This window comes from Schistocerca gregaria, chromosome 7 (assembly GCF_023897955.1).
Source record: "Schistocerca gregaria isolate iqSchGreg1 chromosome 7, iqSchGreg1.2, whole genome shotgun sequence".
NCBI classification, from domain to species: Eukaryota; Metazoa; Arthropoda; class Insecta; order Orthoptera; family Acrididae; genus Schistocerca; species Schistocerca gregaria.
The window spans coordinates 328,498,730-328,512,697 of NC_064926.1; the positions used below are offsets into that span (position 1 = coordinate 328,498,730).

At 37.6% G+C, this 13,968-nt stretch overlaps 1 protein-coding gene across 4 annotated transcripts in view; it reads left to right on the forward strand.

Moving 5' to 3' along the window:
• The window catches only part of LOC126281172 (unconventional myosin-IXAa-like), a 312,562-nt gene that overhangs the window by 217,323 nt on the left and 81,271 nt on the right, over window positions 1–13,968 (forward strand). For all 4 annotated transcript variants that reach the window (XM_049979854.1, XM_049979856.1, XM_049979857.1 and 1 more), the window contains 2 exons: window positions 7,941–8,249; window positions 12,858–13,123. In XM_049979854.1, coding sequence (XP_049835811.1) covers window positions 7,941–8,249; window positions 12,858–13,123 — 575 coding nt within the window. The remainder of the gene's footprint in view (window positions 1–7,940; window positions 8,250–12,857; window positions 13,124–13,968) is intronic.

Genomic DNA, 13,968 nt, shown 5'->3' on the forward strand with positions numbered 1-13,968 from the left:
AAACAAACCTGTAATGTTTGAATGTAGCATTATTGGTGTCCTGCTTGACAGCCATTGTTGTTGTTGTTGTTGTTGTGGTCTTCAGTCCTGAGACTGGTTTGATGCACCTCTCCGTGCTACTCTATCCTGTGCAAGCTTCTTCAACTCCCAGTACCTAGTGCAACCTACATCCTTCTGAATCTGCTTAGTGTATTCATCTCTTGGTCTCCCTCTATGATTTTTACCCTCCACACTGCCCTCCAATACGAAATTGGTGATCCCTTGATGCCTCAGAACATGTCCTACCAACCGATCCCTTCTTCTAGTCGAATTGTGCCACAAACTTCTCTTCTCCCCAATCCTATTCAATACTTCCTCATTAGTTATGTGATCTACCCATCTAATCTTCAGCATTCTTCTGTAGCAGCACATTTCGAAAGCTTCTATTCTCTTCTTGTCCAAACTATTTATCGTCCATGTTTCACATCCATACATGGCTACACTCCATACAAATACTTTCATAAATAACTTCCTGACACTTAAATCTATACTCGATGTTAACAAATTTCTCTTCTTCAGAAACGCTTTCCTTGCCATTGCCAGTCTACATTTTATATCCTCTCTACTTCGACCATCATCAGTTACTTTACTTCCTAAATAGCAAAACTCCTTTACTACTTTAAGTTTCTCATTTCCTAATCTAATTCCCTCAGCAGCACCCGACTTAAATCGACTACATTCCATTATCCTCGTTTTGCTTTTGTTGATGTTCATCTTATATCCTCCTTTCAAGACACTATCCATTCCATTCAACTGCTCTTCCAAGTCCTTTGCTGTCTCTGACAGAATTACAATGTCATCGGTGAACCTCAAAGTTTTTATTTCTTCACCGTGGATTTTAATGACTACCCCGAATTTTTCTTTTGTTTCCTTTACTGCTTGCTCTATATAGAGATTGAATAACATCGGGGAGAGGCTACAACCCTGTCTTACTCCCTTCCCAACAACTGCTTCCCTTTCATGTCCATCGACTCTTATAACTGCCATCTGGTTTCTGTACAAATTGTAAATAGCCTTTCGCTCCCTTTATTTTACCCTGCCACCTTTAGAATTTGGAAGAGAGTATTCCAGTCAACAATGTCAAAAGCTTTCTCTAAGTCTACAAATGCTACAAACGTAGGTTTGCCTTTCCTTAATCTATTTTCTAAGATAAGTGATAGGGTCAGTATTGGCTCGTGTTCCATCATTTCTACGGAATCCAATTTGATCTTCCTCGAGGTCGGCTTCTAGCAGTTTTTCCATTCGTCTGTAAAGAATTCGTGTTAGTATTTTGCAGCTGTGACTTATTAAACTGATTGTTCGGTAATTTTCACATCTGTCAACAACTGCTTTCTTTGGGATTGGAATTATTATATTCTTCTTGAAGTCTGCAGGTATTTCGCCTGTTTCATACATATTGTTCACCAGATGGTAGAGTTTTGTCAGGACTGGCTCTCCCAAGGCCGTCAGTAGTTCCAATGGAATGTTGTCTACTCCGGGGGCCTTGTTTCGGCTCAGGTCTTTCAATGCTCTGTCAAACTCTTTACGCAGTATCGTATCTCCCATTTCATCTTCATCCACATCCTCTTCCATTTCCATAATATTGTCCTCAAGTACATCACCCTTGTATAGACCCTCTATATACTCCTTACACCTTTCTGCTTTCCCTTCTTTGCTTAGAACTGGGTTTCCATCTGAGCTCTTGATGTTCATACAAGTGGTTCTCTTTTCTCCAAAGGTCTCTTTAATTTTCCTTTAGGCAGTATCTATCTTACCCCTAGTGAGATAAGCCTCTACATCCTTACATTTGTCCTCTAGCCATCCCTGCTCAGCCATTTTGCACTTCCTGTCGATCTCATTTTTGAGACGTTTGTATTCCTTTTTGCCTGCTTCATTTACTGCATTTTTATATTTTCTCCTTTCATCAATTAAATTCAATATTTCTTCTGTTACCCAAGGATTTCTATTAGCCCTCGTCTGTTTACCTACTTGATCCTCTGCTGCATTCACTACTTCATCCCTCAAAGCTACCCATTCTTCTTCTACTGTATTTGTTTCCCCCATTCCTGTCAATTGTTCCCTTACGCTCTCCCTGAAACTCTGTACAACCTCTGGTTTTTTCAGTTTATCCAGGTCATATCTCCTTAAGTTCCAGCCTTTTTGCAGTTTCTTCAGTTTTAATCTACATGACAGCCATATCGTTTAAATATCAGGGAATAATGTTGCAAAGTGATATGGAATGGAAAAAGCATGTGAGGACAGTGGTAGGAAAGAAAAATGCCCAACTCCAGTTTATTGGAAGAATTTTAGGAAAATATGGTTGACCTGTAAAGGAGACTGCATATGGGTTTCTAGTACAACCTATTCTTGAGTATGCTTGAGTGTTTTGGATACACATCTGGTCAGATTAAAGGAAGACATCGAAGCACTTCTAAGGTGGGCTGTTAGACTTGTTACCTGTAGTGATATGGATGTGTCTCAGGAAGTCACAATGGAATCCCTGGAGAGATGGTGGTGATCTTTTGACCACTGTTGAGAAAATTTAGAGAACCAGCATTTGAAGCTGACTTCAGAATGATGCTCCTGCCAACATACATTTTGCATAAGGACCACAGAATAAGATAGAAATTAGGGCTCATACTGAAGCATACAGATAGTTATTTTTCCCTCACTCTGTCGGCTAGTGGAGCAGAGAGGAAATGACCCATAGTGGTACAGGGTACTCTCCACCTAGCACCATATGGTGGCTTGTGGAGTGCATGTATAGATCTAGTTGTAGATTTAGATGAACATCTTTAATGTAAGCGTGCATCATTTTGAAATGGATCGTGGGTGTCAAATGATGAAATCAGAGGTATGTTTTATTTATTTCAACCTATAGCTGCTATAAGCAGAAAATAGTTGGGGAGTAAATGTGAAATGGAAAGCTGTGCCTTTCGGTATGTTGTCTTGTGAGGCGCTTAACATTTCAGAATTCGCAAGTTGACATTCCATGCCATTTCAGTTAGATCTGAAATTACTGGAGCATGTCAGAAATGACAGATGTATGTTCTTTATCTGCTGATTTAGAATATATAACCAGCAACCTGTTCTTAAATGAAATCCATCCTGCTAATTGGAGGTTGAGTCATCAGACGTAACACTGTGTGATGAGAAGTAACACACAGCTATCCTACCAATTTCAACATTCTTATTAGCTTCATCCCAGTCTCATGCCATATGATCATACACACTGAATTTCCCTGTCACAAATTTGAGTTGTGTTGCAGTTCTTTCATGAGTATGATAGTGAACTCAGATTGATTTTTTGGCCTTCAAATTTGCCTGATTCTATTACAGTTCCTTTATTTTTATTGATGTTTTGTTTATCTTATAACCTATTTCTAAAGACAGTATTCTGTTGTGAAGGTCTTCAAGTCCTTTGTCAGTGTCTTACAGAATTAATTGTTTGTATCAGTCTTTTCATTCTTTTGTTAATGATTTTTGTTAGTATTTTGTAATTATGACTTATTAAGCTGATCCTTTGGTAATATTAACACCTATGAGCATGCCTACTACAGTAGTACAAGTTTATATGCCAACTAGCTCTGAAGATGATGAAGAAATTGATGAAATGTATGATGAGATAAAAGAAATTATTCAGGTAGTGAAGCGAGACGAAAATTTAATAGTCATGGGTGATTGGAATTCGTCAGTAGGAAAACGGAGAGAAGGAAACATAGTAGGTGATTATGGATTGAGGCTAAGAAATGAAAGAGGAAGCCGCCTGGTAGAATTTTGCACAGAGCATAACTTAATCATAGCTAACACTTGGTTCAAGAATCATAAAAGAAGGTTGTATACATGGAAGAATCCTGGAGATACTACAAGGTATCAGATATATTATATAATGGTAAGACAGAGATTTAGGAATCAGGTTTTAAATTGTAGGACATTTCCAGGGGCAGATGTGGACTCTGACCAGAATCTATTGGTTATGACCTGTAGGTTAAAACTGCAAAAAGGTGGGAATTTAAGGACATGGGATCTGGATAAGCTGAAAGAACCAGAGGTTGTACAGAGTTTCGAGGGGAGCATAAGGGAACAATTGACAGGAATGGGGGAAAGAAACACAGTAGAAGAAGAATGGGTAGCTCTGAGGGATGAAGTAGTGAAGGCATCAGAGGATAAAGTAGATAAAAAGACAAGGGCTGCTAGAAATACTTCGGTAACAGAAGAAATATTGAATTTAATTGATGAAAGGAGAAAATATAAAAATGCAGTAAATGAAGCAGGCAAAAAGGAATACAAACGTCTCAAAAATGAGATCGACAGGAAGTGCAAAATGGCTGAGCAGGGATGGCTAGAGGACAAATGTAAGGATGTAGAGGCTTATCTCACTAGGGGTAAGATAGATACTGCCTACAGGAAAATTAAAGAGACCTTTGGAGAAAAGAGAACCACTTGTATGAATATCAAGAGCTCAGATGGCAACCCAGTTCTAAGCAAAGAAGGAAAGGCAGAAAGCTGGAAGGAGTATATAGAAGGTTGATACAAGGGCGATGTACTTGAGGACAATATTATAGAAATGGAAGAGGATGTAGATGAAGACAAAATGGGAGATAAGATACTGCGTGAAGAGTTTGACAGAGCACTGAAAGACCTGAGCCGAAACAAGGCCCCGGGAGTAGACAACATTCCATTAGAACTACTGACGGCCTTGGAAGAGCCAGTCATGACAAAACTCTACCAGCTGGTGAGCAAGATGTATGAAACAGGTGAAATACCCTCAGACTTCAAGAAGAATATAATAATTCCAATGCCAAAGAAAGCAGGTGCTGACAGATGTGAAAATTACTGAACTATCAGTTTAATAAGTCACAGCTGGAAAATACTAACGCGAATTCTTTACAGACGAATGGAAAAACTGGTAGATGCGGACCTCAGGGAAGATCAGTTTGGATTCCGTAGAAATGTTGGAACACGTGAGGCAATAGTGACCTTACGACTTATCTTAGAAGAAAGATTAAGAAAAGGCAAACCTACGTTTCTAGCATTTGTAGACTTGGAGAAAGCTTTTGACAATGTTGACTGGAATACTCTCTTTCAAATTCTGAAGGGGGCAGGGGTAAAATACAGGGAGCGAAAGGCTGTTTACAATTTGTATAGAAACCAGATGGCAGTTATTAGAGTCGAGGGGCCTGAAAGGGAAGCAGTTGTTGGGAAAGGAGTGAGACAGGGTTGTAGCCTCTCCCCGATGTTATTCAATCTGTATATTGAGCCAGCAGTAAAGGAAACAAAAGAAAAATTTGGAGTAGGTATTAAAATTCGTGGAGAAGAAATAAAAACTTTGAGGTTCGCCGATGACATTGTAATTCTGTCAGAGACAGCAAAGGACTTGGAAGAGCAGTTGAATGGAATGGACAGTGTCTTGAAAGGAGGTTATAAGATGAACATCAACAAAAGCAAACCGAGGATAATGGAATGTAGTCGAATTAAGTCGGGTGATGCTGAGGGAATTAGATTAGGAAATGAGACACTTAAAGTAGTAAAGGAGTTTTGCTATTTGGGGAGCAAAATAACTGATGATGATCGAAGTAGAGAGGATATAAAATGTAGACTAGCAGTGGCAAGGAAAGCGTTTCTGAAGAAGAAAAATTTTTAACATCGAGTATAGATTTAAGCATCAGGAAGTCGTTTCTGAAAGTATTTGTATGGAGTGTAGCCATGTATGGAAGTGAAACGTGGATGATAAACAGTTTAGACAAGAAAAGAATAGAAGCTTTCAAAATGTGGTGCTACAGAAGAATGCTGAAGATAAGGTGGATAGATCACGTAACTGATGAGGAGGTGTTGAATAGGATTGGGGAGAAGAGAAGTTTGTGGCACTACTTGACTAGAAGAAGGGATCGGTTGGTAGGACATGTTTTGAGGCATCAAGGGATCACAAATTTAGCATTGGAGGGCAGCGTGGAGGGTAAACATCGTAGAGGGAGACCAAGAGATGAATACACTATGCAGATTCAGAAGGATGTAGGTTGCAGTAGGTACTGGGAGATGAAGCAGCTTGCACAGGATAGAGTAGCATGGAGAGCTGCATCAAACCAGTCTCAGGACTGAAGACAACAACAACAACATGAGCATGGTGCATCTATGGCAAGAGATTGTTATGTTCTTCTTAAAGTTTGAGGATTTTTCACCTGTCATATAGTTTTGTGTTTGATTCTCTGTAGGATCTTGAAAATTCTAAGGAAAGTTGTCTACTCCAGGTGCCTTGCTTTGACTTAGTACTCTGTCAAATTTTTCTCACAGTATCACATCTCCCTCCTCATATTCAGCTATGTCCACAATTTTGTCTTCAAGTTAGTTTCCATTATACAGCCCTATAGGTGCTTGTCTTTTAACCAAAGATTTTTTAATTTTCCTGTAGGTAGTATGCATCTTTCCACTAGTCATACATGCATTATCTGCTTTGCCTGTCTTCTCTAGCCATCCTACATCATCATTTCAGAATTTTTGTCAATGTCAGTTTTTGGACATAAATATTCACTTCTACCAGCTTCACCTGCTGTGTTTTTGTATTTTCTCCTTTTATCAAGTAGATTCAATATATTATTTGTTATCCAGATATTTCTATTGAGGATTGTCTTGTTGCCCAATTGTTCTGCTGCTGCCTTCATAATTCTATCAAAGCTATACATTCATTTCCTATTGTGATCCTTTCCCCACATTGACTCAGTTGTTTCCTAATGTTCCTTTTCTAACTTTCATCTTCTCTGGTCCCCATGCCCTTAATTTCCTAACTTAAGCAATTTATTCACCTATACTCTGCAGTTCACAACCAGCAAATTATTGTCAGTCCATGTGTACTCTTGGATATATTTTATAGTTTCAAATGTGGTTTTAAATCTCTAATCATTACATAATCTATGTGAAACATTTTGGTGTCTCCAGATTGCTTCCATGTATACAGCAATCCTTGATTCATGACCCTTGTGTTTGCAATGATTAAATGGTGCTTTATGTAGAATTGTACCTTGTGGATTCGCCTTTCATTCCCCCCTCCCTCCAGTCCATGTTTGACTATTTTCTCTTCATTTTCTTTTCCTGATGTTGGATTTCAGTCTCCCAAATTTTCGTCTCTCTTAATGTACTGCATAGTTTCTCTAATTGGCTATAGTTATTTTTCTTTTCTATGGATCATACAAATATTGATAACTGTCTGCTCAGCAAAAGTCTTGTAATACCCTGGTAATAGAAAAGAGTTTTTAAGCTCCCTGGTAAGATATTGTTCGTGGACAATTTTCATTATTTTTTGGAGTCAGGGATGCCTGTGCATTTCTTGTTTCTGTTGGCAGTAAAGGTATTAAACCATTGGTGATTTGAAAATTGTCTGAGGTGATGAATATTATTCATAAAGCTTTGGACAGTATGCTATCATAATAAACAAATCTGGTGTGGCTGGCATTGAGATATTTTTCTGCATATAGCACACCACTTCTGCGTTCAGAGATTATGTTGTCTGTCAGTATTTCATAACACGGATCAGAAACTTCAAGATTGTAATGTAGTTCCATCATGTCCTAAGAAAGACTAGAGTTCATTTTGTCTGGAATGAACTTGAATGTTCTGCTTAATAATGTGATGTCAAAACAGAACTGAGTGACTTTGTATTGCATATCTGGAGTGTGTAAGATTTTTTATTGTTATGAAATATTCTCTTCACAGGTCAGAAGATGGTTGCTGTGACAACTGAAAATGGTAATACAGATTAACAGTTTATGATTTTTGTTGGTGAATTTCAGTAAGTGTTTCACTGCAGTGACTAATTTTTATGAATGAAATCTTCCTGCTTTTTCTATTCCAAGATGAACAGGGTTTCAAAAACTGTCTCAACATCATAAGTGCAAAATGTATTAATCTGCAAATAAATCTCTCCCCAGGTGCTACAAAACTCCTCCTTTCAAGTGAAAGCTCAGGCATAGGAGTTCCACGGCGGCCACGCAGTGGTGGTATTACAACGTTAGAACTGCGTCGTCGAAATAGTGATCCCGCTTCGAGGCCAGCAATATGTGTGGGGGATGGTTCACCATCTGTCAGCAAGGCTTCAGATGCCCTTGAGTGGAAGGGCAATCTGTTCACAATTGCAGGGCATACATTCCGGAAAGTAACAAAATTTTCCAAAGAAGATCGTTGTGTATACTGCTCGGAACCAATGATAGCTATTGTAACACAAGGACACAAATGCACAAGTATGTGAGAAATATATTTTGTTTCTTTCTCAGTAACAAAAATTGTGTTTCCAAATTAAACATATGACAATATAAATTAATAGCTATACTGAAAACTGAAACTCCCAGTAACACACTGAATTGACAAAAGTCATGGGATAGCAGTATTCACATATACAGCTGGTGGTAGTGTCGTGTACATACAGACAAAAGGGCAGTGTTTTGGTGAAGCTGTCATTTCTCTTCAGGCAATTTGTGTGAAAAGGTTTCCAATATTATTAAGACAGCACAGTGGGAATAAACAGACTTTGAATGCGGAATAGTAGTTGGAGCTACAAGCTTGGAATATTCTATTCCTGAAGTGGTTTGGGGATTAAGTATTTCGAGATCCACAGTGTCAAGAGTGTGCCGAGAATACTAAATTTCAGGTGTTATCTTTCACCACAGACATTGATCAAGAACAGTGGCATTTGTGTAGAGTTGTCAGTGCTAACAGACAAGTGACACTGTGTTAAATAACCACATAAATTAATGTGGGACAGACAACAAATGGACCCCTTAGGACAGAGTGGCCATCCAGTTCAAGACGTCAGTTTGTACAGAGAATTCTGTACTGGGAATACTTTCGTAGTTATGGATGGCTATAGAGGCAGCGTGGCTCAATATTTCTGCAGGAGACTTCCAACAACTTGTTCAGTCCATGCCACATCTAGTTGCTGCACTACGCCAGGCAAAAGGAGGTCAAACACGATATTAGGAGGTATTACATGACTTTTGTCACCTCAGTGTGTATTATAATATAATGTAAGAAGATATTTGGAACCATGTCTCAGAATTCCATCAGCTTGGCAACATTCCACGTTTTTAGCATGTTCTGCAGTTTTGTTAATCCTGTAGTTAGAACTTCATGTCAGGCAGGAACTACATCTCCCTTAATGGTTAAAAGTACAGTTGTGTTAATTCTTCAAACCAATAGCTGCCATGCCCACAACTAGTCTGCTGGCGGCAGTTTACATGACTGGCTGGTATGTACAGGATTGCAGTGTTCAATTAAATTGCTCTAGTGCGCGAATGAAATTTTCGGGAATTGTTAACAGTATACTTTTATTAAGTTCATACAAGATTAATGAAAATGACCTTTCAGTGAGATATACTTTGAAGTAATAACCAAAACAAATTCCTACACCACAGTCTCTTCCTATATGTTTCCAGCTGTTTCTTTACAAGACACAGCCTGAAATTTATATGAACCTCTTCCTTCGCTTTTTCAGTGAGTTGGTGGACATTAACTATGGACTGAACTATTTAATAAGCTTCTAAAGACTGTCCCATTTTCCTTTCGATGAAGGCAGTTTGTAGTTCCGGACTTCTTCTGGCCCCCATTTTCCAGCAAAGATCTTAAGGGTGTGTTAGCTCAGTTACCCTTACACCTAACTGAGAAAGTAGTGTTGTTGGTTCTCAACAGACAACAGAGTATTGCAGTTTTACCTGCAGGGTTGCAATTGGTATGTGGATGGTCAGGTTACTGCCAATGTCACAAATACATCCTTAGGTTTCGGGTTTTATTAGTTGATGTAATACATCATCTAATGCCTTTTCACATACTGCTCTCACTTTAACACAAAAGAGGGAACTTCAGTTATGGTGACATATTTCAAGTAGATTTTTGTGCATTTACATATTCTGTAGCAAAGACTGAGTTCTTTGTAAAATTAAAATATATGTACCACAATACGATAATGTGACTTAATGATGATGGAAATAGAAAATCCAGAAGGGAACAGTTAGGAACATGCTGACCACTATTCACTTTATTGATCAAAGGAGGTTTGTAATGCTGATTTGCAACGTACATAATGACAGTGGATTTTATTACATTATTCTAGAGTTCAGTTGCTGTTTATTTCAAGGTTAAATAACAAATGTGTGTTAGGATTTTCATTTATTGTATATAATAATGGTGCTTGGAAAAGCGTGACTTAATTGTGAGTTCACAACTTCTCCAATTATTATCTGCATTTCTCCAGTTATGTCTTAATAAATTCATTTTGGCTGAATTTCTAGTTTACCTTAGTTGTCTAAAAGTAAATTAAAGAACAACAGGTCAAATGATGTGTGTGATTACCATCAATGTAAGTTTTATTTAGAACACAGACTTAAGGACTTGATCAGTAGTCTGAAGGAAGTCATGTTTAACATAAATATGCTTTTTTCCTATATTTATGATATGTGCGGGTATTAATGCTGTAGCATTTGCTGAATTCCCTTCTGAAGCTCTGTCAATAGTCAGAAAAGAGCTCTCTTTTTGAAGGAGAAATGTAGCTGTATTTATTCTCTGATATCTGTGTTATTTCCATTTCACTGGATCAAGTTGAACCACCATTGTGTGTATAATGGACAAATTGAACACTGAAAAAGATTTTCATATTAAATGACTCATTATCCCACATGAAATTAGCAGGGAGCTAAGACAGCTGTGAAACAGAATAAAACACAACACAAATGACTGTCACTTATCAGCTAATGATGACTCAGTCTCTTTTTTATTTTAAGGTTGTACTGTATACATAATCATTAGTAGCTTAATATGATTGCAGGTCAGATGTAGACAGCACTCTTAGTCCTAACCTTAATGTTTTTTGTTTTTCCAATTTATTAAGTTTTTATGTAACATGTCTGCTGAGCTCCACCCTCGAACATCGTCTCCGTCATCACTGCTACTGTCATTCAGACACTGTGGGCAGGAGGACAGTATACCTGTCCTACCTTTTCCCTTGCTGTCTGTTCTTAAGACAATTCATTGTTTATCCTAATTGTGGTGAATATGATCTTAAGTGTAAGGGTTTAGTGAGTGTGTGAAAAAGAAAAATCTGTCAAACTTTTGTTTTGCTTCAAATTAATATTGACCAATATTGTTTTTAAACAGAAATGGCTTAATTTGAGGATATCTTGTATTTTATTAGGCATGTGTATTTTCTGAAGCATAAACCTAGGTATGTATGCATGGTTAAAGAGTTTCCAGTTATGAATGAAATCAGCATAGTAAAAGTACCTTGCATATTTCTGAAACACTGACGCTAATATTTTCTTACTGTGGTGTGAGGGCTTGTCTTCATGGGGTAGATTGTGCTCCATCATCACTATTCCTAACTGAGTCTCCCAAATAGTTGCATTAGTAGTGCACCAAGGTTTTGCAATTAGTTTGTTTTGCAGAAAAAGCTTTCTCTTCTGATTTGTAGTACACTGCTGACTTTCAAGAAATTCAGTGAGAGAGATTTTTTAATTGATTTGAATTTGATATTTGTGAACCAAATTTTGAGTTTCTAGTGAATAAAGCACTAATTCAGGTTACCTTCCATTCAGAAAGCTATTGCACTCAGCGACTGTTATATTGGCTTGTGAATTACAGATTGCAGCGTTTGTCCTTTTTAAATTTTATTGTGCAGATATAGATTTCTGCTAGAAGCTAGCCATTTTCAATGCACTATTATTTTCGCTCAGTGCACGTAATGCCTGTTGGTCGGGCTTCATCCACAGTGTATTGAAAACTACTAGTATTCAGTGAACGGTGGATGAAGCCCGACCAACAGGAATTACATGCATTGGGAATGGCTAGCTTCCAGCCAAAATCTAGATGTCCACAATAAAATTTAAAAAGGATGACTGATCGTTGCAATCTGTAATTTACAAAGCACTAATTATCTTTAATTGTGGTAACAGATAATGTCAGTGATATTTACCCTGTTATAGTAGTGTGAACTTCAATTTCACAATGCAACACATCTTGTATTGAATTTGTGCACATTAGTAATCTTTTTCTTCAGCTGTGTCAATTTCCAGTAGTGTCTTGAAATGAGTGTAAATTTCATTGTATCTGCTGGCATGCTTCTTGTAACAGTGCCAGAAATGGTGCCTTCCATCATCCCAAAGAGAGCTAAGATTTAATGAAACTTTGCAGAGTAGCATACTATAATGTTCCATACATAATGTACAAACATGTAATGCCATAGAATTCTATCAGTGCCTCTAAGGATAAATTCACTTAAGTGCTAATAATTTTAACTATGTGGATGAGTCATTAATCTGTCAATTGCCTTAAGCACTTTTGTTGACCATTTTAATTAATTATATAGGCCTTTTTCAAGCATTGAACTGATTTTCCACATTACAGTTTTTGATCAATTTTTAGATTCCAAGTACAGCAAGGAGAATGTTATAATCATTTATTTTTGTAGTAAATCATTTCCATTTCAGCTCCTATTGAGCAGTTTGAAGCATATAGAACGGTTGAAAACACCATTTCATTTTATTATGAAGTTTTCAAATAATAAATCAATATTCCACTGGTGAGATAATCTGCGATAGGATTTTTACTTGTGGAAAGTGATTTACTAACTACAAAGATTAAAGAACTTTTTGATTGTTCTTTGTTAACAACCAGCTTTATTGTTGAAGTTATTAATGATTATCATTATTATAGTTTCATTTTGGTCTGACCAAAGGTATCTGTCATTAAGTTTTTTACCAACAATTTTTTACCCCATTTTAGGCATTCTTTGCTCTTGTAACACATTTGTCATAACGGCCATTACATTATTTTCCTTTTATTAATGTTGTACCTTATTTCAGATTGCAAGAAATTGTTTCATCCAAAATGTATCCAGAATGGCGGTGTTCTGGAAATGCCTTGTTTACAACAACCTGCTGGAGGTGGAAAACCAGGCAGGAGAAAAAATCGGAAGCTGTCACAGATGCCATATGACCTCAACAAGCCTAAGCCTGCTATAACAGGAAAATTTAGCCTTACTAAAACTTCAGAGTTTACTGACAGTCCTGACAAAATTATATCTGATGCTGCAGAATTGCAGCAGATGCAGGATTTTATAACAAAGAAAGTAAGAAAATCGGCTTTCATTTTTTCATCTGTGTAACCGTTTTACATGTTTTATCACTCTCTTGTATATAAGTTTCCTCCTTGCCTATAGCCTTTGACACCATTTCAGATCTGTTTAGATGGAACAAATTATGTACTTTTTAGAATTTATCAATAGTATTATTCTTATTAAAGTATTTTGTACTATGACGCTATGTGGAAAGCCGCCTTCCCTTTTCCTTAGTGATAATGTTGTATATAGTATTTGCTTTGGTGTCATTCAGTGCAGATGTTGATTGCTGGGAGTAATAGAATACAAAAATTTAATTCTACCTTATTTATAGATGGTGTAATTCTATTAAAGACAGTATGATGAAAAAAAATGGAAATATTTTATTGTGTAATGTTCAATGTTGATCAGAAACTGAAGTTTCTTGTTTCTTTGTGACCAAGGAAAGCAGTCTTTTATGGCAAGACTGTTCAGTCATATTTTGTATTAAAGTGTTTATACACTTGAAAGTGAATTGTCTCATGAACTGCTAAGCATGAGACACCTGCGCCTGTGTCACAGGAGGCGTGGGGAGGAGATCATAGATCTGACTAGTGGGAACACTGGTGTCCAGTCCAGAGATAGGAGTCTGAGGTGATGGCAAAGGTGCCAGTTGTGACTGCAGCCACTGTTGGAGCTGGGCTGCCGTGATGGGTCAGGCAGGCGTACTCGACAACGATATCAAACACCCCAGATGCTGAACAAGCATCTACGCCCAGACACAGGCATCCCATGAATAGGTGGGCCCGAATATAGGGTGGGCATGCTGCACAGGATGCAGGAGGTCGAACAGAATGTGATGTCAGCGCCCATGCAGA